General features: G+C 43.9%; 1 protein-coding gene across 3 annotated transcripts; it reads right to left on the bottom strand.

The window, feature by feature from the left end:
- Nucleotides 1–6: 6 nt before the first annotated feature.
- fam131ab (family with sequence similarity 131 member Ab) lies at nucleotides 7–20507 on the bottom strand. Of its 3 annotated transcripts, none has more exons than XM_023428420.2 (5): nucleotides 19988–20507; nucleotides 9679–9772; nucleotides 9387–9569; nucleotides 3253–3384; nucleotides 7–1295 (listed from the first exon to the last, which is right to left on the bottom strand). In XM_023428420.2, the coding sequence occupies exons 2-5, from the start codon at nucleotides 9746–9748 to the stop codon at nucleotides 613–615; spliced, it is 1068 nt and encodes a 355-aa protein (XP_023284188.1). In that variant the 5' UTR covers nucleotides 9749–9772; nucleotides 19988–20507; the 3' UTR covers nucleotides 7–612. The 3 variants fall into 3 exon arrangements, with proteins under 3 accessions (XP_023284188.1, XP_023284187.1, XP_023284190.1); XM_023428419.2 differs by lacking the exon at nucleotides 19988–20507 and adding an exon at nucleotides 19313–19443; XM_023428422.2 differs by lacking the exon at nucleotides 19988–20507 and adding an exon at nucleotides 15320–15452.
- Nucleotides 20508–24733: the final 4226 nt, after the last annotated feature.

Genomic DNA, 24733 nt, shown 5'->3' with positions numbered 1-24733 from the left:
TGGGGGTGGGGGGGTTTCGGTAAGGGCAGGTCCCAGGATGCAGTGTCAACCTGCCCTCCCGTGGGAGATGGGCGAGGGGGTAATACAGAACAGCTGAGATTACAAACCGGGCTCAAGACCGGGTCAGCCCATCGATTTCAGCACTTGCAAAACACATGCAAAGATAAATCAGAGTTTTGGACTCAGTCATTCTGTCTGCCTTGGCGGTGGCGTCCGTTTTTTAATTTTTTTATTTTTAGAGTCACTTTCACAGGTAGGGACGGAGCCGAAAACTGAGAGCGTCATACCCTCGGGTAAGTCGTTGGACCGCTGTGGTGAGTCCAACACTCCTGCTCTCACGCCGATAGAAAAGATTGTTTGGACGCCTTCAAAGGAAAAAAATGGTTGGTACATCGAAGGGGGACGAAGCGACGGTGGAGAGGAGGGGAAGAAATGCTGCGAGTAAGGCAAAGACGGATGATTTACATTTTAGTCAGAGGAAGAAAAAAGTTTTAAAAAAAAAACACATGCGCAGATGTTCAAACTTTTCAGACGCCATGGAGGAGTTGATGCAGAAAAGAAAACCCTCCGAAGAGCTCGGAGGAAGTAAACACTGAGGCGAAGAGAGAGGAGTCATTGGTTGTTTGGCGCTCCTGCCCTCTCCTCCTCCTCCTCCTCTTCCTCTTCATCCTCCTCATCCAGCGACACCACCCCAGAGGACGCCACGTCGGAGACCCTCCTGCGCGGGTCATAGGCAGGCGGGTACTCCACCCCATTCCCCTGCGCCTCCACCTGGCACACGGTGTTCTCGTAGTCCTTGCAGGGGGTGTCGTCGTCCTCGCCCGGCGACAGGTACGTCTCAGAGTAAGACATGGAGTAGCAGGGAGAGTCCTGACCCCCGCAGGGCCTGATGCCCCGCCCTCCTCCACCCAGGCTGTGGAAGACGCAGTCCCCGCCGCCGGGCCCGCTCTGCCCCGCCCTCTGAAGTCGCGCCAACAGCTCCTCCCCTCCCTGCAGCGCCGACAGGATCTTTGCGGCGAGCTCTGCGACGTTGCTGTGGGAGTGGGTGCCGCGGTGGGCGCCCAGGTCACGCAGCAGCGGGTGGTTCTCGTCCAGGCTGCAGAGGCTGGAGCACAGGGTGTCCGGGGAGCCTGCCGTTGGGGAGGGCTCTCCGCTGCCGCTTCCCTCTCCGCCGCTGCCGCTTCCCTCTCCGCCGCTGCCGCCTCCGCTCTCGCAACAGGGCCCCCGCAGGCCAAGGTGTTGGCAAAGCTGGCTGTGGATCAGGTCCTTCAAGTACGGAGGGTACGACGGCACATCTAGAGGGAACGATACAGACCGTGAACATGAAGTCTTGAAGGAAGAAGAACAACGATAAGAGAAGAAATATGAGAGGGAACGGTTTTCTGCATGGACACTGAGAGTGAGTGAGCATCAGGTATTTATAATCTCACTGTACATGTAGCCACGACTGAAAAAACATTACTCTTCCTAGTCATTATTTACACGTTTACTCATTTAAAGGTTCCCTGTGGAGATTTTTACCACTCCTGGTCCTACAGAGCAACATTTTGATGAGCGGGTCTCAGTTTTGTTTGTATCTCAGGTTTGACTAACACATGCACCTGCCAACAGCTCCCTGCTCCTCCACTGACTGATAGTTGGCAGCAGCACATGGCAGAAAAAAGAAGCTGACTATTTGGAAAACACGGATGTAAACAAAGCGGGAAGGGATGTCATTCAACATGTTTGTTAGGCCTCAAATGTGCTCACAGTCCTGCACAGGTCCCGCACCCAAAAGCTGCAGAATCCAGCTCTCTCTCCAGCTGCAATTATCTCTAACTCAAATCCTGCAACCTGACCTGCACCTAGCATCAATTAAAAACCCATCTTTACATGGGGCTTGCATGAAGACTGACAGCTGCGCTCTCGACAGCTAATGAGGCTTATTCCACTGGTTGAGATGTATTTTCATTTGTATTTTCTGTTTAATTATTTCTCCCCGCCCACATTTAGGTGATCTTTACCTGTACCTGTAACCGTGAATGAATATAAACATTGTTTTAACCCATCACACATCTTTTTTGTGGGTAACCTATGGGCACCTGACCTGGTGCAGGAGCCACAGGGAACCTTTAACAAAAAATAATAATAAAAGTTTCCACTGCTAAAAGAAAATATAAATAAAAATATCATTAATTCATAATTAATACTATTTTAGGAAGAAAAATATCATATTGAAGTATCAGCTACCACAAAAAAACAATACATTACAGTACATTGCATTTACTGCAGTCACTAACAGAGTCTGCAGCTGGACATATTAAGTAAGAATGCCAATGAAATGAATGAAAAAATCCTAATTAATTAGTTTTAAAAATACCAGCAGTGGAAAATGATAGGAAAAAGAAAAAGCAGTTAATAAGAATTGAAAATATGACATTGTACCTCAAGTATAAGATATTTTTTGTGACATACAGTAGAAAAATGCAAAAATATCAACATATTAGTAACAAATCAAACAACTTAATACAACAATGCAAAGAAACCAGCTGCAAATTCAAAATGTGATGATGTCTACTGTCAGTTTCTACATTATGTGTCCACAACAGCACTGAAGGTCAAAATCTACGTGACATCACAGTGAAGAGGAAGCGGGCTTTACAGTCGTATTGACTCTGATCAGGTTTCATGTAGAGTTGATTAATGTCATGAGTTCATGTGAAACTCACTGTTCATTCACTAAATGGTCTTCGCAGAGGGTGAGAAGCTCGAAGGAGAAGGAGATGAACGTTTTGAAGTTACAGCGACACCACTGTGCTGAATGTTATTAGCTGCTGCACAGGTTATTGGTGGTTCAGTGTAAACAAAATGAAAGCACACACACACACACACACACACACACACACACACACACACACAGTTAAACACTGTATTTATAACCTCCTCACGCACCATTCTCACACAGACTGTCTCTGCAGCAAAGGAAATGATATTAAACTTGCAGGAGGGATATCAAATTGCGCCAGGGAACAAAAAAAAAAAAATGTCGGGAGAGGATGAAAAGTAGGGCACTGGGACAATGAACGATACGGGGGGAGAGATGGATGAGGAGGAGGGTGTGTGATGGGGTTTTAGGAAGGAAGGGCACAATATGAAGGAAATAAAAATATGATTTAGCTTCACCGCGGCTATTGCTATGTAGAGGTACAGTGTGCGTGTGTGTGTGTGTGTGTGTGTGTGTGTGTGTGTGTGTGTGTGTGTGAGTGCGTTTACCTGTGCTCTGTGTGGTGGGCTCGTTGGCAGGCAGAAAGTCTTCATCATATGAGTCATCGTTGGACTCGTCGCCATCCACAGATGACCAGGCTCTCAGTTTAGCCTCCGCGATGGCGAACTGCTCTGCCACACCTACAAAAAACACACACACACACATTATATATACAACACACATGAGCTGCACGTGTACGCAAGCAAATACACGGTTGGCATGGTAACAAGAACACCGAGCAGAGCCGATGTGTGTCTCCATGTCATGTCGCTCTTTTTGATTGGCAGTGTGCAGTGTGGTGTTAGGCCGGTCGGAGAGACAGCGTTCCCGTTACAGCCAGTGCTGTTCAGCAGTCATTTGGCTGGTGCACTTAAGATGGCTGTCACTGAGTGTTTGATAGTGTTTGTTATGCAGGTTGCAATTCCTGTGGGTGCAGAGGAGACACTAAGTTGGAAGAAGCACAAGACAAATATCTGAATGTCAAAGGAAACACCGGGAGAAAAACACTCGTTACTGAAAATCGTTTTAAAACACATTTCAAAAAATATCTGAATCTATCTTGTGTGTGACTGGGTCTGTATTACTTCTCTAGAACATTTCAAGTCTTTATTATTATTCCAACTCATCTCTATGTTCATTTTATGTCTCTTCATGTGAAGCACTTGGTGCAAGTCATTTCTTTGTTGTGAAGCACTTTGTGCTACATTTCTTGTTTGAAAGGTTGAAAAGATTATTATTATTTAATATTATTGTTATTTTAGATATTTTTTCTTTTCTACTCTACATTACTTTTTGCTTATTTGATGATGTATTGCTTTATGTGGTATGTTTTTAATGACTGTTTGAAATGTTTCCTTCCTCTCCTGCACAATTTAAGATCTTTTATTGTGTAATGTCTTACTGTAACTTTCTGTGCAAATAAATAAACTAAAGGAGCAGATCACTAATAAAAGTGCAGGTAAAAAACCAAACATTGAGTGTGGTGGAATTACCTGTAGACTAATGGCTCGCATGGTGAGTTCAGCATGATGCACATTTCTGGAGCAACAATTCCATCAACACAACGGATCAATACCATTCTCACCACCCTGCTACTATCAGATTGTTTTGTTTTTTTTAAACAGAAATGCTAGAAAGTCTACTGATAAAGACTGGAATAAAATCACTTTTAATTTGAAAAAAAAACTGCAGGAAGTGTTGAATTTCATCTATAGTAGCTTATCATCAATCAAGAGAGAAGACAAATTAATGACAGAATGCAAAATGAATGAACACACATTCGCTAGTGTGTGTGTGAGTGTGTGTGTGTGTGTGTGTGTGTGTGTGACCCAATGTGTGTGAGAAACAGTAAGAATTAGGAATAAAAGCCAGACTCTTTGCACCCGATGTGCATAAAGGCCCCAGACAGTACTTGAGAAGCTTCAGTGCTTGAGGTTTTATTTACAAGGCTCATCTGTGTGTGAATGTAAAACCACTTCAGCTGCTTTTCGTCGCTCTACATGTGTGCGTCCATATTGCAGCACAATCCTGTTAAACAATAGCAAATTCAGGTCAGTTACTAAAACCTGGATTTTCAAATCACAATCCTTGCAGATTTTTTCAGTGGTTATAGAATGAAAACTCCAAAGAGAGGACATCACTGTCTGTATTGTTTGGTTGAGGTGACTCAGCATGTGCCAGAACCAGTAAGCCACAAGGTCCAAGTGACCAATCACCTCCAATTATCGTCAGCAGCTGACCAATCAGAGTCCCGCTCTCTCTCTCTCTCTCTTTTTCCCCTTCATCTCCCTGCTTGCCCTCTTCCTCTCAATCCATCTGTTTTGTATTCCTCCCTATTCATCCGCTCTCTCTCCTTCACATCCTGCCTTTCTTCCAGTCGTCTCTCTCAATAAAACGCTCTATCGACTCACCTCCCTCTCCCCTCCTGTTCTTACCGTTCCCTTTTCTTTCGCCGAGCAATCTTTCAGCCTTGTCCCTCACTTCTCATTTTGATTTCTATCTCTCTGACTCTCTCTCTTTCTCTCTGACTCTCTCTCTGGTTATTGCTCAGTATTCATGTGTTGTCTCCCACGGAGAGAGATCGATGCTCTCATTCATCTTCCACTGTAGCTGGGCCCTGAACTCTCCTCACAGACACTGGCACATCTTCTAGCAAATGCTTCTCTTCAGTTCTCCTTTGAAAGCTTTTTTTTTTTAACTCAGGAAGAAAGAGCGTTTTCACCCGCATACATACTTTTTTTATGTCACTGACCCACATACCCACAAAAATTGGGATAAAGAGATGGTGCAGATAGACACACACTCAAATCTACGTTCTTGTTCTTCTGTGTCAACTCTAAAATCATTCCCAGCAACACTGAGGAGGTGACCTTGTTTAATATCAATCATAAGAATATTTCTTAACAACATCATCTGATGGCAAAATACAAGCTAAAATATATTTTTCTTCAAATCAGAGTAAATATCTTAATGCTACAAAAAAAAGAAAAATACGAAAGTGCCAGATTTTATATTTAAGTAAAATGTTTACTAATACAGAAGATCTCGCCTTGTTGAGAATTTACTTGAGACTGATGTTCAAGCAGAGACTCGTGTGGTTTAGAGGCAGAGAGTTTACTTTCTGTAGACGCTACAATTTACTGTCGTTCCTTAAACGCCTCATGTGCAGGCTATTGGTAGATGCTAGCTAGGTGATTCAGTTATTACAGTGAATGCAACTCAAACAGGCGTGTTAGTTAGTTTGAAAAGAGTGAAATAATGTTTATAATTCTAATGTATTATTCAACTGTTCTCATCTGATGAATAAAAGTCTGATAATTACTCATCCTTTAATGATTTTTGAGAGGAACTGCAGGGCTGAGTGATCATTTTCTGCAGGTTTGTCACTACGGGTAACCCCCTTTCACATTACACACAGATATGAGATCTGTTTCTAGTGAAAACAAATATTGATTACAGGCACTTTAAGAAAAACTGAGGCAGTTTCATTATTGTGCCGGTTTCCTAGTTTTTACCACCCAACAGGCTTGTCTGCTGCTGGGATGGTGTAAACCTGATGAGAAAGATGTTTGAAAGAAATTTGCAGTGTCACAGCAGCAAAGTACAAGAAAGAAAAACTGCAAAATGCCAGTAACAAAAGATAAATAATAGATAATAATATAATAAACACAATTCGATATTTGCAAAAATTTACAAAATAGCAGCACAGTGACATAATCCTCTCTGTGTGTCGGTCAAGGCTGGGAGGCAGTTTCATGCGGTACGGAGAGACACTGCAGCGTTACAAAAATGTGTGTGTGTGTGTGTTGGCAGAAGTCAGTCTGTCAATAGGACAGCCACACCTGCAATTTCAATTCTGAGGATGGCTCCTACACACTCTCACACACACACACACACACACACACACACACCAGCGTGTTCTACTGTAACCAGATTTTATACACATCAAAGATTCACTTCACACATTCGAACACGCTCGCTTGATGTGCTAACACGCTCGCTGACATTCACGCAGTGCGTCCAGTCACCCGCAGGAACACCGTCACCGTTACAAGGAGACAGTTGACAAAAATAAAAAGGAGTCAGCACAAGTGGCAGTTCCCTGATGGGGGTCGGTGCACGGTGATGATGTAAGCAGATGAGACAAGGAGAACTATATAATGTATAGCAATAACTCCTCAGGATTACACCCTGTTTTTGTGCCTTTTACAAACATGCAATGTATGACATGAATGATCAGGTTTAAACTGTCCTAAAAAAACCATCTATGTTGCTCAATATCTATTTAAAGAATATACGAATTGCTTGATTTAAAAGAAATTTGACGAATCATTTTGGGTACTTTGAACTTTGTCAGCTTAATAAATTGGCTTGTTTGAATCATCATTACAGTCGCACATCGCCAAAGAGCACTGAAATGGATCTTAAAGAAGAGAAGGCCTGGAAATAGTAAGATAAAAGAGAGGACAGAAGAAAAGGAAGGAGAACGGAGGAGGCACAGAGGAAAATCGCTCAGTCATGGTGGCACTAGCCAGGAGCAAAACCTTACTGTGCAAATTAACCTTGAGAGTCTGCATTGCAGGGAGCGAGCGAGAGAACGGAGGGAGAGCGGGCAGGAGGGACGGGGGTGAAAAAGAGTGAATAAAAGGGGAGATAAAGAGACGGGCAGAGAGGAATATTAAAAGAGGGGACAATGTGAATGGGAGAGAGGAGGAAATGAATCAGGGGGGGCAGAGGGGTGGGGGGGGCAGGAGTGAATGAAAGAAAAGTAAAAGATGGAGTGAGTGAGTGAGTAAAAGATAGAGGAGACGGATGAGCTGAGGAACAAGACATCTGTGTATGAAAAGAGTTAAGAGCAATGAAAATGAAACGTCCCATTCACACCCGGTATCCAGGTGGACGGGACGAGTCAGCCGGGTCCAGTAACGCCGCTGTGTGGGCTCTACTTGTTTTTGCCTTTGACAAGGAAGTGATCATCCAAAGTTTTCTGACATGCAGCGTGAAAGGTAGACACAAGGGCGTTTGGCTGAGGACGGTAGGGACATGTCTCTCCCAATAGTTTCGGAGGACAGAATTGTCCCTACAGATATTTGAGCGAACTTGTTCGCATTAAGTTTGGAGGGAAGTCATATCAGATCATTCCGATAATGTCCTCCCTTTGATTGGCCGAGACTATCTGGAGGCTCACGTCATGTACAAATATCGCACGTCCATTGAGGAGGTGAGAGCAGATCAGTGTGCAGTCAGTTATCAGTGTCAGTCCAGAGATAGTAGGTAGGTAGGTAGGTAGTAAACTAACCAGCCAGCACTCACTGTGATTTAAAATGACCTTACATTGTTAAATTGTACTGATGCATCAGTGGATTATCAACATTTTACTGTTGTAGCTGGTCAAGGTGGAGCTAGTTTTAAATGTGAAATCAAGGGGAACTGGAGCGATGGTGGATCTATAGAGTATAAACATGTTGATGTTGGATGCAAGAATATTGTTTGATTTTTCTCTTTTCCATTAAAAAGTCATTTACTTTCTTCTAATCTTTGATCTGTTACTGTGTATAGTTTTTATTTAAATGTAAATACGGTCGATGTGTCGATATGAAAACCACTCGGTTGACAGCATAAAAAAGTCATCTTTGTTTTGGAGGGGTTGTTGTGTCCCTATCAATGTTTCGACCAAAACCTACACGCTTGGGTAGACACAAGGTTAAAAGACCTTTTAACTTCCTGGATGGACTTTTTTCTTAAAGGGACAGTGCACATATATCGAAATCAGTTCGTCAAAACTCAGCCTGTAAACAGCTGAATAATGTTTCCTGTGGTTCTAGAGAAAATAACCTTGATGGTGTTGTGCTGGTGGAGTTTGAAAGATGTGGATTTGCATTATGGGAACTGTAGACACTGTTTTGGAGCGTACTAGTGAATACAAGGATTTTTTAGGATCTGCTGTTTTGATTCTTTTTAAATCTGTATCTTGTGAGGCCCCCAACTTTGTGGAAGGGCATTACTAAATGCGAAGTGAAGAGCCTGGCCGATCCAATAGCTTTCCATGGGCTAATCAGTCTGTGCATTTACACCTTGAATTAATGTATTCTCCTCCATCCAGATAAGCTATCAAACGTGCATGTTTAAAACAGCTTGAAATGGGGTGAAGAATGAAAGTATTTTTTCTGATATGATTTCCAAAACTGTGTTAATATGATTTTACAGTCTGCCACTGTAAATTATGAAAAAACCGAGCTTGTTTGAGGCTAAATTCTGCGCATCCATGTCTGTAAAAGGCTTGCTGGGAAGAGTTTTCCTTTAATTATCTCAGTATTTTTAACATCTTGATTGTAACCGACTGGAATTAATGACCAGATAAATATTCATCTGCTCCTTTTTAAACATGTTCAGCTTTTTGTTATGATGGTTTTCCATTTAATTAGGATCCCGTCTGTGATCTTTCATCATTAATTCACACATTTTTCCGAAGCCCTCTTGCCCTAGGTGTGTGAATCATCTCTTCAGTGCGTTTGTTGTCAACTGGCCTGTGCACATACAAAAAAAAACTCTCTTTCATATTGAACTTGGGAGTGTAGCACAGCGGGGTGTTTTAATATTTATGTAATAAACAAATCCCACACACAGTCAACAGAAGTCTTACCAGCAGCGAAGCGTGCCTCCTGTTCTCCCTCGGTGAGGTCAGAGTAAGAGTTGAAGTCTGATTCGAGGGCTGCTGGAGTGTCTATAGGCTTACACCAGCCTTTCCACTCTATCAGGTGGGCTACTCTGCCCTGCGCCATCGCTGTGGGCTTTGTCACATGGTCCTTCACTACCTGGGAGATTCCTACAAGGCAAACATAAGGGGTTAGGCTACAGAATAACCTTGAAATGTGTGCGCAGTTACAGTGGGGTCAAAAAGTCTGTATGTTAATTGCAAATGTTTCATTACTCACCATGCAGGGAGGATCGCGCTAATGCAGCAATCTCTTGAATGGTAAGAGCTCTTCTTGATTTTGGTAACATTTCAATGGTGTCATCAACATTCACCTGCAATCACAATAAGAAAAAAAACAAAAACAAGTGTGACTCTCTAGAAAACATGTTCGTGAGCTGATGTCAGCATGAATGAGAGCCAGCCTCAGTCTGAATACATCCTGCCATCACTCAATGGAAAAACCCAGCGTTGTCTTTTGATGGAGGAGGAACTTCAGCTACTTCAGTGCACCTCAAGGCCTTGGAAATTGAAGGTTTTTTCTCTTTACACACCAATTTATGTTTAATAAGTCACAAGCTGTATGCCAACAACACACACGTGCATCCATGTGCATGCATACATGCACAGAGCTGGACTGAGAAATGCATCTGCAGCCACTCATAAGTCGTGTAATCGATGTATGTAGTGCAGCATATTAAAAGGTTAAAAACAATTATGACCTAACATCTGATTGATATAGTATTTTATGCAGAAGTGTAGAAACAAATATCTAAAAAGCCAAGAAGTAGAAGAAGTGCAGCGATACTGGTGGCTAGTTGTAGCCACGTGTTTGCTGTCGTGGTTTGTTAAATTAGCCCACTGGCTAATTAGCAAACTAATAGCTTGTTCAGGTAACTGAACTGACCCTCCTCAAACTGCAGCTCAGAGTTTTTTGCTGGAACCACGGCTGCAGACAAGGACGGATAAAAAGAAAAAGAAGTACATCTTTGGTTCTAGTTCAGTTGCTGTATATTTGCACATTATCTGAACACAGCACAGTTGACCTCTGGCGCCGGATGTGGATGTTATATATATTTTTGATGCTTCTGCAAATATTGAATTAATTATAAAAAGAAAACTTCTCCAAAGAAGAGTAATAACGCTCTGTGCCCACACAGCTAGATTTCACGGTTATTTCCTTGGTAAACAGACCCAGACAGTAGACCAGAGATGGACCCCCTCCTCTTTGTGTCTGTCCATCAAATCTGTCTGCACTGTAAAGTCAAGCCACAGAGGGAGTATCAGGTGTTGACAAGTTCCTTTGTCTACTAACCCTTTTTATAGCCCTACCTGTACCTCACGTGGGAAACAGGGCACGTCAACAGCAAAGGCCACACGCAGAGCTGACGCTACCGTGTTGTTACTCAATATGGGTCAACACACACGGCTGACTGAGCGGTTTGATGACGGCTTTATGCAGACGAGTGTCTCTCAACAGGTACAGATTGTGTCCAGTCGCGTGGCGGTGACGGATCGCAGCTCACCTACGCTCTAGTTTCACCTGTTTTCATTCAGACAAACATCACACGCCGAGCTACTTGCGGACTGAACAAATAGTAAACATAATATTTATTTAGATTGTTGAGTCTCGCCTTTGTGTATTTCTCCTTTTCATCATTTCAGCCCACGCTTGATTGCAGTTAGCTCATCCCAGAAGCATCACCCTGACCTTGTCCTGCCAAATCCATTTAACAGCAACAAAACACCAAGCAAATAAATAAAATTTAAAAAATAAAAACAAACAAACAAAAAAAATTATCCGTGAGAAGGGCTATGCAAGAGCGAAGGGGGATCCCGGGCTTACGATGGCATCAGCGGCTGCCGCGAGGCGTGATAATCCTCTTGTGCCACAGAGCAGCTCACAGATCAGAGGGAGGATAATCTGCTGGAGATGTGACATAGACCCTCGAGGAGTGTTAGAGTGATATATTGTTTTGGCTTCATTGTTTTAATAATAAAAAAATAAAAAAAAATAAAAAAAAGAATATTATCAGGCAGGTATTGTTGTTGTCCCCTCATCCCCCACCCCCCACCCCCCATCCCATCCAGTGGTTATATAAACGGTATTTCAGGGACATTTCTATTCAGACAAGAACAACGTTTGGAAAGACAGCGTGTCATTTTCTGGAGCTTGGAAAGCACAATATTTTAGGCGTGAATCAGTATGAGCTTTTGAGAAACCTTGCGCTTGAGCATCACCGCGCCACAACACCGCTGGCTGCCGACTCTGCTCCTTCATTCACCCCCTCCCCCCTCCGGTCCCCCACTGCCCTACTGAACAAGCAGAGCGAACACAGAGGAGGACGTGAGCGTTACTCAGAACAGCCTGAGCGCTTCAAACGAAACCACTGTGTCACATCTTTCCCATCACACGTACACAGAGCGAGCTGAAGACTTGAATTTAAAAAGCTAAATATCCCAAACTAGCGCACGTGGCAGTGGCACACTCATCTAGATACCTGGCCCTCATAAGAAGAAAAGCTGCACAAATCCAAACACACCACCTGATGTCAAGAGGCCATAAATCTTCATGGTCTGGTGAACGCAGACAGTGGAGAGGCTGTTGTGATGCTGCTCAGGTTCACGTTTGGCTTTTGAATCATTGGTTAACTGTTTGTCTCCATCAGTGAGTGAGTGAGTGAGTGAGTGAGTGAGTGAGTGAGTGAGGTGGACAAACACGGCCTGGAGACAACGCAGAGAAAAACACAGCAGATCTTTCAACACAATGCACCTGTTAGGAGTGGAGAGCAAGGCAGGCCGCAGGCTGACAGCAGGTGACTGCTGTCTCCCTGTCTGCATCACCTTGAAACCAGCACACACACGAAAGCACACTTCGAGGATTTTATCAGTTTTGTGTATGTGTGTGTGTGTGTGTGTATGCGTGTGTTTCAGGATTAAATCATGATTTAGATTTCTAAGTTAAATAGACGGCAACAAGGCTTTTTAGGCGTTGTTATATCACTTGGAAAACAAATGTTAGTTGCTCCAGCAAAAATCCTTTTTGTTACTGTTCAGCCTCAAAACAACGCCACAGGTTTCCTCAGTGGCTAAGATGTATTTTCTATTTATGCTCTAATTAAGGTTACGTCACAGCAAAGATCTAACTTGAGCTGAGACAAATCCCCTTTCTCTTGTTCATCAAACGTCAACTGCAAAACACAACGGCCTGTTGCATGCATTGCTCTTTCAGTTCAAACGCAAACACACACACACACACACACAACACACACACACACACAACACACACAAACATTTACATGGAATTCATTATACGAACTGAACGAGGGGGCGACATGCCACGTTTCTGCATCCATCCCTCTCTCTCTCTCTCTCTCTCTCTCTCTCTCTCTCTCTCTCTCTCTCTCTCTCTCTCAACTTTTCCACAATGGGAACATTTCTATGGCAACCGGTCGCCATGTAACAATTCCTCCCGGTAAGCCTGCGAGCTTGAATCGCTGATGATGTCACACACTCAGAAGACCAACCGACGGCCACAGCAGCCAAATTAATGAGACTTGCACGTGCCCTCCTGCGTTTACTTACTGTGGACGCTGCTGTTTGAAGATGCTACGTCTGACACGGGCGTCATGGATGAGGCTTTTTGCATCATCGCAGCCAAATTTAATCTCACTTGTTGCATTATAAAAGACAACAATAATCTGAATTATTTGCTGATACAAAATCTGACCTTTATGCATCTTTTTTTTGCGGGGGGGGTTTCTTGAAGTGCAAAGCATTAGAGAGCCCTTCCTCTTTAAAAGAGATTTGATTAAATCAGCAGTCCAGCCAACCTGTCTCTCACCACGGCGAGTATTCAATAACAGCTCCCGCCCGTGAGGACCGAGAGGCTGCATTTCATAATGGATCACTTAGGCGCTGCTAATCGTCACCTCTCTGGCTCGCTGCGACACATCAGATTCACACCCAGATGGTGCGCCTGATGGATGGATAAAAGGAGGCAAGGTGGATTCATCATCCTCATTACCTTCATTATCCTCATCATCTTTGAGACAATTATAAGCATCCTATTACCTTAAGAATATTTTTTGCCTTAAGGTCCAGAGATTCTACATATACATACAGTAGGTTATAGGCCTATACTGTAGTATTAAATGGCTTGTAGCGCAGTGACAAAAGAACCATTTCAGAGCAGTTCTCTACCAAGCATTAGGTTCTAATACCCACGTGATTAAAAGAAAAGACAACACAAGGTCTTCATGTAGATTTAAAAGTACTTTTCTAAACTGGCAAACCTGTGGGCTTCTTAGGTTTTGATGGTTCTTTGTAGAGCCCTAACACTAACCAAAAAGCCATTTAAGCCCTTTCTATTATATATATCTTGCTAAATCATTGCTACGACAAGCTATCAGGAGGGCTCCTTCCAATCTTTGGAGCAAGATATCCTGTTAGTCCACCTAAATCTGCATTTAACAGGCCAGAAACCAGCAGAAAGGAACATGTGTCTGCAGGGTTTTGACTTAAAATAAACATTTAGGTAGATGACAGTAAGTCTCACTGACCGCACCTTTCAAGAAGAACTTTCATTTTACATTTTGTCCAAAGGCGAGAAGCATTACATTCTGTATCACATGAGATTCCATTCATTTAAAATCCTAAATTAAAAATTAATTGTTAATTAGGCTGAATGACTTGCAAATAATTAGAGACCAACTGGTTAACACTAATGAAAACTAAAATGGAGAAAGAACTCAAGAGTTGAAACACACATTAAAGACTTGGATGGCTTGATTAATAAGGTAATTATCAAACCAGGAAGGGTTGAGAAAATAATTTTCTGCTTCACGTGGCGCATTACATTTCAGACTGTCAGCATTGATTAGCCATATCTGCTAGGTGCCTACCTAGGTTTTGGTGCACTGGACTGCTTGTAGCCTGGCTCAAATTATGTGAGGTGATGTATGCAGAACATCCCATAATTCACGTAACGATAAAAACTAATATCCATAGTGTATTTAATTCCTCACAGTTAGCCAACTGGAATTGACTTTACCATACACAATAAGTAAAACAATAGTCTGGGCTGTTAAACATCCAGTGTACTTATTTATAACTTATGTGACCACGTATTATGGCTGAAAATGAATTATTTAGCAATTATTTAGAATACTACTAATAATAATAATATTGATGATGTTTAGATTCCACAATAGGGGATTGATAAATTAGTTTATTAATTATATGGAGCATTTAAGCTTTGTATAGACCTACCCAAGGTGCTTTAAATTTGTTATATAGGCCTATACAGTAGTCTGTTTTCCTATAGTGTCCTTTTACTAACCATTACTGTAGATTAAAGGGTCAGAACAGCAATACTTGTAATAACAACTTTATTGTTTTTTTCATAGTAAAGTTGTCTTTACACAATGTGTTTTACTGGAGTTGTGCCAGAATTCATAAATCTCATATAATCAAAAATGGCCTACCACTTTTCAAATAACTGTTTGAATAAGCTAGCATAGTTTAGCATCCAGGCTATTCAATGCAAAATGTCAATTTTGCATGAGAAGACCTGTTCTCTTAAATGGCGCCTGACTTGCACTAAATTCAATGCCTCATTTGCTTAATTTGAATCTTCACTGCCCATTATAAAACACTTAGAAATGTCTGCTAACCTTTGTTTTAATGATAGAGTGGGCTATAGGGAGAATGCAGGAGCTGTCAGTTGAGCTACATTAGCTAGGCTAGGCTAGGCTAGGCTAGGCTAGGCTACAAAACCAGACCAATGTTAATTTCTAACAGAGAGAAAGAGCGAGAGAAAAGCAGAGAGAAAGATAGAGAGCGAGAGGGACAGAGAGAGAGAGAGAGAGAGTTAAGGGCACCTCGCTGAAGTCCAGTGTGCCCAAAGGTGCTGTCAGAATCAGTCTGCGCGCCAAGCAGGTCCGCGTGCTCCCCAAAAGCGCGAGGTCAGACAGGGAGCTCGCCGCGCTCCAGTCCACGCGCAACGAACCGTCAACCGCCACTGTCAGGAGGAAGAGAGCCACGTGAAGTTAATAGCAAAATGAACAGTCGTAAAAAACCTATAGTAGCTCCGCACCATGGAATCGCTCTTGAATAAAAAAATGAATATTATGACAACAACGCTTCCACTTTAATGTGGCAGTTAAATGTTGTTGTTCATAATACGCGTATTTCTATCACTACAAGAATGACCAACTATGAGTTTTGAGGATTTGGTTAATCCTGTTGCCTTACGGTCATAGTTGCAATCACCATGCCAACCCATGACTCCACGGGGATCTCAGGGCAGCTGCTGAGGGGCGATGACCATATAAGGGAATGTGATGTTGCCATATCTCACTGCAGGCTACATATCACTGAAGAATACCCCCACTCAGAATAAAAGCCAGTTTCCAAGAGTCTTGAAAAGGGATATATAAACAAACAATGAGGAGGGGGTTGAAAGCAGAGATTCAAAGTAAAACCAAAACTCAAAAATATTTCAAAGGAAGTTGTTTGAAGATTTCATATACATTTTAAATTGTTTTTTTTTTTACAGCACCCTCAGGATGTAGTTAGGCTTTCACTGAGGGTGCTGTAGAACTTAAAAAAGCTCTTTAGGCGTGTACCATGCACTTTCACTGAGGGTTTACTTCCCTTATTTTTATTATGTATGGTACAAGTCTAAATGTTGGGCTCGGCCTTAACAGAACCCTTTACTGCAGCGTACTCTGTAGAGACTACTTGTAGTGAGATAACATGGGGGGCGTGGAGGCCTGCTTCCATGCACTTTAAAGCCATGCCATGTCATGCAAGTAAGGCTCTGGCAGCAGCCCAAGCCTGTTTGATATTTTATGAAGTTGCTTTGTCAGAGAGGAGGTAGCAGTATAAAACATAAAAAGCACAGAATAGGGGACATGCCTGTGATGTCATTATGCAGTTTTACCCCCTACTAGTTGTTTAGCTAATACAGATTTCTCTGGCGTGAACAGGTCACGTCATCACCGCAAAAAACATTGGCTAAGCTGCGGAACCAGCGGCGCCACACGGAGCGCAAATGTCACTGAGCAACCTCCTGGCCGCAAACGTCCCTTTAATGGCGCACAGATATAGGATTATATGAGCTCAACCTTTCTAACAGCTGCCATCACTATGACCTAACAGCCTCGCGGACCATGATGGGCCAGAGGTGCTTATAAACCTGCTGCTGTGTGTGGATGAGGCCTGGCACAGTCCAACACACCTACAGAGCAGAGCGCAACAGCAACATTTCAGCACCTGGACAGCTCCCATCCCATCCGCCACAGAGCTGGAGCTGAAGCTCCCCTCCTCAGTACCTCCGCACACGCACGCGCGTGCATTCCTGCGCGCGCTCGCCACTCTTCAAATCAGATTTGCAAAACCAGATTAAGAGGCGGGCCCTCTAAATGTCAGTGCCCGGCTCCTCTTTCCAGCCCTCCTCTGCGGGGAAGCGTTTCTAGTTACTGTCGATGAAAAGAACAACTCGCTCATTATAGTCGCCAGCACCCATCTCAAATACTGAGCCCAATATCAGGACCGATCACTCACCCGCACCCCCTCCCACCCCGGGTCAAAGACCGTTTTGCCGTTTAGCGCGCCGAGCTCAAGTTGCCCACCAACTGAATTCAATATGTGCCATTTAATTGGGTGTGATGAGATCAGATGCCCCGGGGGTGTATTGTGTCGTTGAATCTGGGGCATCTTCGTCAATGAAAGTATTGTTTGGAGTGAGAGATGTGCACGTGTTAGGTATGGCGCAGGATGTGACAGTCATCTGAGCTTCGCAGACCTCTAAAGGGATTTGTTTTTAAGGTGACACATCAGAAACTACTTGACAGAAAATGTTAATATTTCTCACGGGTCGCCTCCTGTGTGATGAGTGCGTGTTTAGTGAGTTTACTTACTGCAACACAGGCACTAAAAAATGCTGGGTTATTTTAATCATAGGTTGGGTAGGTTTGACCTAACATTGGGTTAATTATGACCCAGCGCGATGGGTTGAAGATGCACCCTCGATCATTCTTCGCAGTCCGCCATTTTTATGCAGTTTAGGCTTCCAAAAGAAAGACTGGAATGAGAAACATGTATTTGAAATTAATGTTATACATTCTTATACATTTAAAATGAATGGGAAAATTTAGTTACACATGGCTGACTTGATATCTTTTAGTGGTAGCAATAAAAGAATGGCTGGGACATCATGCGCTTGTTTCTTTGTTTCATCATTTCATAAGAGTTTTAATTTAATTTTAACATTAACAGCAGAAGTTGACTGAAAAAATAAGCAATTTAACCCAGAATTCGTGTTGTGTTTTTCGACCCACTATTTGGTAGCTTTAATTCAACAACATAGACATTTTTACGCATTTTTGGGTAGAAGATTTTAAGCCAACATGTTCGATTTAAACAGCCCAGCACCTGCAAATAACCCAAACTTGTGGGTTGTTTTTAACCCAGCAGTTTTAATAGTGTACAGCAGCGTAAAAGATTTTAAACGAAATTGCGCACATTTCAGCAATGCACAAATAAGTAAGTCACTGTTGCTCATATGGGTTTACAGCAATGACCCAGTCAGACCGAAGATGCTGAAGGATATGGATCAAATGAAATGGACACAAACACGTCTGATGGAAAAAACAAGACACATTTAACCATGATGGGTCTGAAGGCAATGTTTGTCTTCTTGCTGCAACTTGTGGCGGCTCTCCTGTGAGGGCCTGCGGTCATCCTCCATCTGTGGCTGATCTGTTCATTTGTTCAACGTCTTTTTTTTTTTTATCTTAATGAATCTTCTTCGTCCTGACTGATCTATTTCCAAAAGAGCAAATGAGAACTGCAGTCTTTTTATGTTATTTTTATTTGTTTATTTAGCCTATTTTACTCAGGTCTCTCTCTCTCTCTCACGCACGCATGCACACACACACACACACACACACACACACACCTTCTCTTTGTGTAGCTCCGGTTGTCGTGGAAACTGCAGATAGAGAAACCTCTGCCGTGCGTCTCTCTGAGAGACTTACGAGCGAATCAACAAAATTAGGTCAAGACCAGCAGCAGCGACATGTCACACATATACAGACAAGTCAAACAGGTGGCTGCGATTGACCTACTGTATTTGACACGCTTGATAAACGTGCAGGGAGCATGCACACGCACGGCAGCCTTGATGGTTGTGATGGTTTGTGGTACTATAGGGCATGTCCTTACGCACTCCGAGACAAGGAGACGGGGACAAGGCGCCATAATCATCAAGTGACTGAAGCGACAGATTACACAACCAATTAGAAGCGGAGCGGGGATCTGTGTGACGGATAGATCACAGTTTGGAAGGTCGCATATTACATTTACATAATCTGGAAAAAGGAGGATGAATGGATGGATGGATGGATGGATGGATGAATGTGGGGCAGGTTTGATTTATGGAGGCTACATTGTGTGGTGGTGGTGGTGGTGGCGGTGTTGGGGGGAGACACGCGTCAGAGGTCGGGGTATAGCACACACAGAGGACCGGGCCCACGGCGACATTTACCCGCCAGCGGAGCGGATGGCTGACACGTACAGCAAAGGTGTAAACAACCTGGTGAGCAAGTGGATGCGGTGGCAACAGGAAGCTTGTTTCTTGGCAACAAGCAACTATTGCTGCATGTGTGCATGTGTGCCCGGAAGCTTTGATGGAGTCCGTTTAAATCTGGACATCTGTGAATGCAAACTCATATGTGTGTTTTTACTTTAATGCCAAGAAGAGATCATCCCGGGGTGCTTAGAAATAACGAGTGATGTAAGCTACATCAAGATTTTTTTTTTTTTTTTTTTGCGCAATCGCATGCGTAAGGAGCAGAAACGTGTCCTACCTTGCAGCTAAACTGGGTCAGCGCGGTCAGAACCATCGTGTCCGGATGCGTCTTCTCCTCACAAATATAAAAAGCCGTTTATCAGCGCATCCCTCAATGATGTCAAGCGCGCCTCTGACTCCTCTGTCTCTGCCTGGCGTGCTCACCAAAAAAGCTTCTTGCAACTCTCGTAGCATCGCGATGTTTAGGCTGCAGATACCAGCCCCCCACCCCCACCCCCTCCATAGCTCCTGTCCCCCACCACCCCACTAAAACGCTCCCCTGCGCACATACACACCATTTAACCTCTAACAGACTGAAACTGTTTAAATTCCACACATCTATAAGGCTTATTTAGATGTAGGCTCCTTATTCGTATATGTGTATATGACTCAGCAGCGCTGTCATGTGTCTCACATCTCGGGCACAGCATGCTGTGCACCACAAGCACCCAAATTCTCTCATAGCCTCTGCACCCGCGAAAGGCTGCAGCAAAACAAATGCGTTAAAAAAATAAAAAAAAAAGAACCAGGCTTCCTCCAGCGTGCTTTTATAAGAGCAAATTAAAACAACTCTTACCAACTGGCGCTTTGGAGCTGATACAGCCCATTTTCTCAGCTGCATGTAGAGCCTTTAGGAGAGCAATCTATCAAATCTCTTTCCCTAATTTCCTTGTGTAAGAGACGACCAGCGTACCTCACTGATCGAAAGCCTCTGTCACTCTCCTCATCTACGGAGGCTCCGCTGGGTTCCGGTGCGAGCTCAGACCTCCGGAGTGACGCCGAGGGCGGGGGGGAGTCCAGCCATCACTTCTGCTCCGTGTTTTCTGTCTTGTTTACTTGCTTCAAATCCATACACATGTGAACATAAATAAACATGTGCTGTTTTTTTTTTTTGTTTTTTTTTTTACTTTGAGTTGAGTCTTGTGAGAGTCTGGGATGAGTCTCGGCTCTACGTCACCGGTTGAAGGGTCGAGTCCTGCAGTTCAGCACCACAGCGGACGGACAGCTCCTCGTCAAGCGGCAGCATGAGTTTCAGTCCCGGCCTGGCAGCTGCAGGCGCTGTGGGGTTTCCCCTCTCGGTCACTGCCGGTCAAAGTCCACAGCGAATCGCAACACACGCCAGCACGGATCTCCGGTTCCCTGTGCTCTCCGTGGTGCGTTCCCGGTCAGACGGTGAACCACTGGAGGGTGACACGTTGATGCAAAAATCCCACGCTTAACCGCTTATATACAGCCCAGACGGGTTTCCGCCTCCTTCTGCTGTTTTTTTCTCTGCTAGGTAGAAGCGGAAGGAGACGTGATTGGCTGGTGTCACCTTACAAACAGGCCGACATGGGGGAGAAGGGCGGGGTTAGTGGTGAGAGCATTAGAGGAGCAGGTTGTCAACTAAGGGATTGCGTTTCCCCTCATCCATACATCAGCTGACATAATGATAAATAGGGAACATGGTGCATATTTCAACAGGTCCAGAGAGTGTCGCAGGTTAAAGGTGCTGGGAAATATTAATAACAGAGCAACACTTGTGCAGAAGGTGAAACATTAAATCATTTTTCCCCCTGTCGAGAATAATCTAAAAAAGTCCGCGAGAGAAAAGGTCGGGTTGGTCCTACAAACGCCCATGAGCTTTGTAGGCTACATGCTGTTGTGCAGTCATGTAACAATAAGACCATCCAATTATGGCGGCAAAAAGCACACATGAAGAAAGTGACATTTTTCTCACGCAAGTCTCACCAGAGCCCCGTTTCATCCTCCCCAACCCACACCGTGTACAGGCCTCGCTCCAGGCTCATTACGACCACAAAGTCCACGCGCATAAATATAGACAACGTTACCAGAAATAGGTTGTATGGTCAATCAGAGTGACCCATTATAGCGCAACGCATTGGAAGTGGGCGTGCGTAAATTAAAAAGAGAGAAAGGTCTTTTGTTGCTTGTTTGAAAGCGACCCATTCTTGTCTCCAGGCAGGACGACGCTGGATGGAGCATCTTCATTCTCCCTCAGTCGCTCTTAACGCCCACGAGGGCTCTAATCATAGACACGCAGAGCTTCTGACCCACGCGGCCGCTCCTCCACTGCACGCGCCTATTATCTGTTACCGGAGAACAGATCCACCCGGGGGTCCTCTGAGAGGCAAGTTCAATTCATCGCCCAGAAAGGGAATGATGCAACTGCCTCTGGATGTCTTACAGACCACATTTACCGGCACACAGTAGCTACTCGGGATGTCTTATTGCGCACTGAGCTCCATGATGGACAGAGGTGCACAGTGTGGCACAAAAAGATTAAAAGATTAACCACATGCCTGAAGTTTGGTGGTTACTGGTAACAGGAAACTATTTCAACCCTTGTCAGTGTATTCATAAGAACAAGGGAACAATACCGAGACGTCTCCCCTTTGTTGTATCAGTTAGATCGGTTCAGTTATACAATCTAAAGCTATTTGGGATACAATGGTCCCGAAAGAGGAGAATTTGGATCACCGATCGAAAATACGTGCGTTAAAGACAACGAATACGCGCGTTAAAGACAAAGGACAGAAGTACATTGAGACTGAAATGCCACTGGGGCCATAGTGAGTATGTCTTTCAGTGCCATCATGAGAACACTAAGTGAGCAATAATAACCTTACCTAACTTTATTAACAGTAAACATCCTGAAAGTGAATGAGAAACATGAAATCCTGATGGATGTGTCACACACCAGTCCCACTTTGATTTTGGCTCAGGTAAGGTCTCCTCATGATCTGTGATTTCACACTTTACAGCGCAGAGGACTGTAATCTGCTCTCCTCCCTCTCATCCTGCAGTGAGCACTCAGCTCTCATTTCATAACACATCACAGTTGCGGCAAAGCCAGAGCTCATTTAGGCCCGATCGGTCCTCTCCGCGCCACAGCGGCACTTTTTCTGGTGCTCTAGCGCCACCGAAAGGACGCGCTGCAGCACAGGCAGCTGTGGGAGGCAGAGGAGTGCGGAGAGCCTGTTGCGCAGTACAGTACAGTGTGTGACTGCAGAGCTGAGACCGCGTGGCTGTGCTGCATGGGAGAACATGAGAAGATGCTATTATCAAAGGCTCGGCGCACACACTGCCGCATGACTGAAAACCTCTTATGAGTGACTGCACTGAAAAGTCCCATAGAAATAAGAAAGAACCAGTGTATTCAATTCACTATATGTGTTAGAAATATTTGCACATGAAATCCTTTCCAAATATGTCCAGTAAGTAACTGTTCTACACACTCATCATTTCTAAAAGTATTTAGCAATGTGCAATAAAGTGACAAAAAAGACTTTTTTGAAGAATTAAAATCTTACCAGAAATCTAATTTAATCTAATCTTTGACTCCTAAATCACAGACCTGGGAGCAGTCTGATAGATGGTTGAGGGGCTCTGTATGAAATCAGTCTTTCCAAACTTGGGGTTTGTCTGAGTGGATGAGGATTTTTTTTCTATCTGTATGATCAAAATGATTTCAGCCACACAGCTTTGAAAACACGAAGGAGAGGAGGATTTAACGTCTCAACCCCAAGCATCAAAGTTTGTGTTATTGCAGGTGCAATGTGGAACCTGAACATCAACATCAGCCTAATGAAATGTAATCTGAAGTTGGAATATGGTTTCAAAGTTTTCAAATTAGGATCTGATTTAATGTCAAATGTGAGTGATTTACACCTGAGCTGATCGAATAATGCAAACAGATTATCCATGTTTGAACAAGGTGGATTGAAGCGAGTGCACACAGATGTGGAGCTTTTAATTTCTCCAGGCTTAAAAACAATCTTAAGCAGCCCTGAGGTCGTTTCTTTACAGCGGAGATAAGAAAAGAAGAAGGAAAAAAACAGCAAGAGGTTGAGTGAACTGGCACAGACTGGGAGCGGAGATTCAACGCCCTGTGGAAACAACAAAGCAGAGTACACAAGAGAAAACCGTCCAATATTCTGGGTCAAGAGGAACCACACTGCTCATATGCTGTCACAGTGTCAGCCATCTTTCTATTTTTCCAGTCAATGTCATACTCACCTGCAGTTGCCATTTCTGCTCATTTCCACCTACCCCCTCGACAGATTGTGTCCTGAGCTATCTGGGCCATATAGCTGATGCCCCTTCAGACTTGGTTACCTAACCCACTGCTGACCGATGACCACTGCTGAGTCATCAAACAAGTAAACTTTACTTTTACTTCATCTGTCCTGCCTTTAAGTCACACTTCTGGGTCCAAACCTTGTTTCACTGAACCTTTACAACAGCAGCAGCAGACCATAAATCCCCTCCACCTGTCAGCTGAATAACAAGCCCTCAACTCTCTCAAAATATGTGGGCGAAAAAGGAATTTCAACTGTAGATCTCGAGCTGAGCGATGGTGCTGTCCAGAGCAGCAAGAAACATCAGGCCAGTGACAAAACAGAAGCGTTCTGCCAGCAGCGCAAACAAACCTTAACGTCCGTCTACTCCAGAGTTTCACGCTCTCGGTGCCGAGGCTGTAGATAAGAAGGAGATCTTGATCAAGGGAGGCCCTGCAGATTCAGCTTCTTGGAAAGTCTCGTGAAGGAAGATGAGGACACACACGGCATCGTCGTGCTGCCTGGCTGCGCTGAGGAACAGCAGAGAACAGCAGAGTGACAGATGCTTTGACCCAGGCGGAGAACCGAGTAGAGAGAGCCTCTGTCTCCGGCGGCGGTGGCAGGAGGAGATGTCCTTGTCCCCTCAGGGCGTCAAACGACAGCCAGCAGGCCCCCTTGTGTGGGACGGAGGCAGGAGAGCTGTGATGGACAGGAGTATTCATCTGGAGCAGGAAAACAAGTCAGGGAAGCCATCACAGCTGAAAAGAGCCCTGGTTACAACCAGAAAGAAGGAAAACTAGAAGCATTCCAACAAATTCTTACGTGTCTTCTTACCAGGAACCTGTCTTTTTCAACTGTAATAAAAAAACTAGGTCTTTTTCAGTTTTATTTTGTTGCCAACAGTTTATAATACATCCTGTGATTTACAATGTAATATCACTGTATGAATCAGGCACCAATAAAATACTGGCTGGTTCCTTCTGGTGCTTAAAGGCAGGTTCAAAAGAAGAAAACAAGACTATGTGGAACAAGGGAATAACAACCAGGGGAATCTTAGAGGAAAGGGGAAATAAATTTCACTCCAAGTATTTTTTTCGTAAATACTTGGCACCTCACTACAGGGCACAGTGCTGGGAAACAACTGAATTTTGTCAATAATGGTTCTTTCTTGTTGTGTTCCTTTCTAAAGATTAGCTCTGTTTAATCCACTTATAGTACAACTACATGTTACATGACAGTAGAAACCTTCTCCACCTGTGCAGCTGTTATGAAGTGCTGCACAGACTTGTCTGCTATAGATCCGAAAGTATAGAATCGTCTTCGCTCTTATGTCCTTACAAGGTTGTATAATACAGTGAAGTAAAAGACATGTCGATAAA

Source organism: Seriola lalandi, unplaced genomic scaffold, assembly GCF_002814215.2.
Source record: "Seriola lalandi dorsalis isolate HSWRI2012SDOR001 ecotype SW California unplaced genomic scaffold, Sedor1 jcf7180002054874, whole genome shotgun sequence".
Taxonomy (NCBI): domain Eukaryota; kingdom Metazoa; phylum Chordata; class Actinopteri; order Carangiformes; family Carangidae; genus Seriola; species Seriola lalandi.
This window is presented reverse-complemented; position numbering and strand designations above follow the sequence as displayed.

Excerpts from the sequence above, each read along its gene's own strand:
- fam131ab (XM_023428419.2), bottom strand. The coding sequence starts at position 19,348 with ATGGTTCTGACCGCGCTGACCCAGTTTAGCTGCAAG. Across the intron at positions 9,570-9,678 it reads AGCGCGATCCTCCCTGCATG|GAATCTCCCAGGTAGTGAAG; the intron begins GTGAGTAATGAA and ends TTTGCCTTGTAG. Across the intron at positions 3,385-9,386 it reads GGAGGCACGCTTCGCTGCTG|GTGTGGCAGAGCAGTTCGCC; the intron begins GTAAGACTTCTG and ends TGTTTTTTGTAG.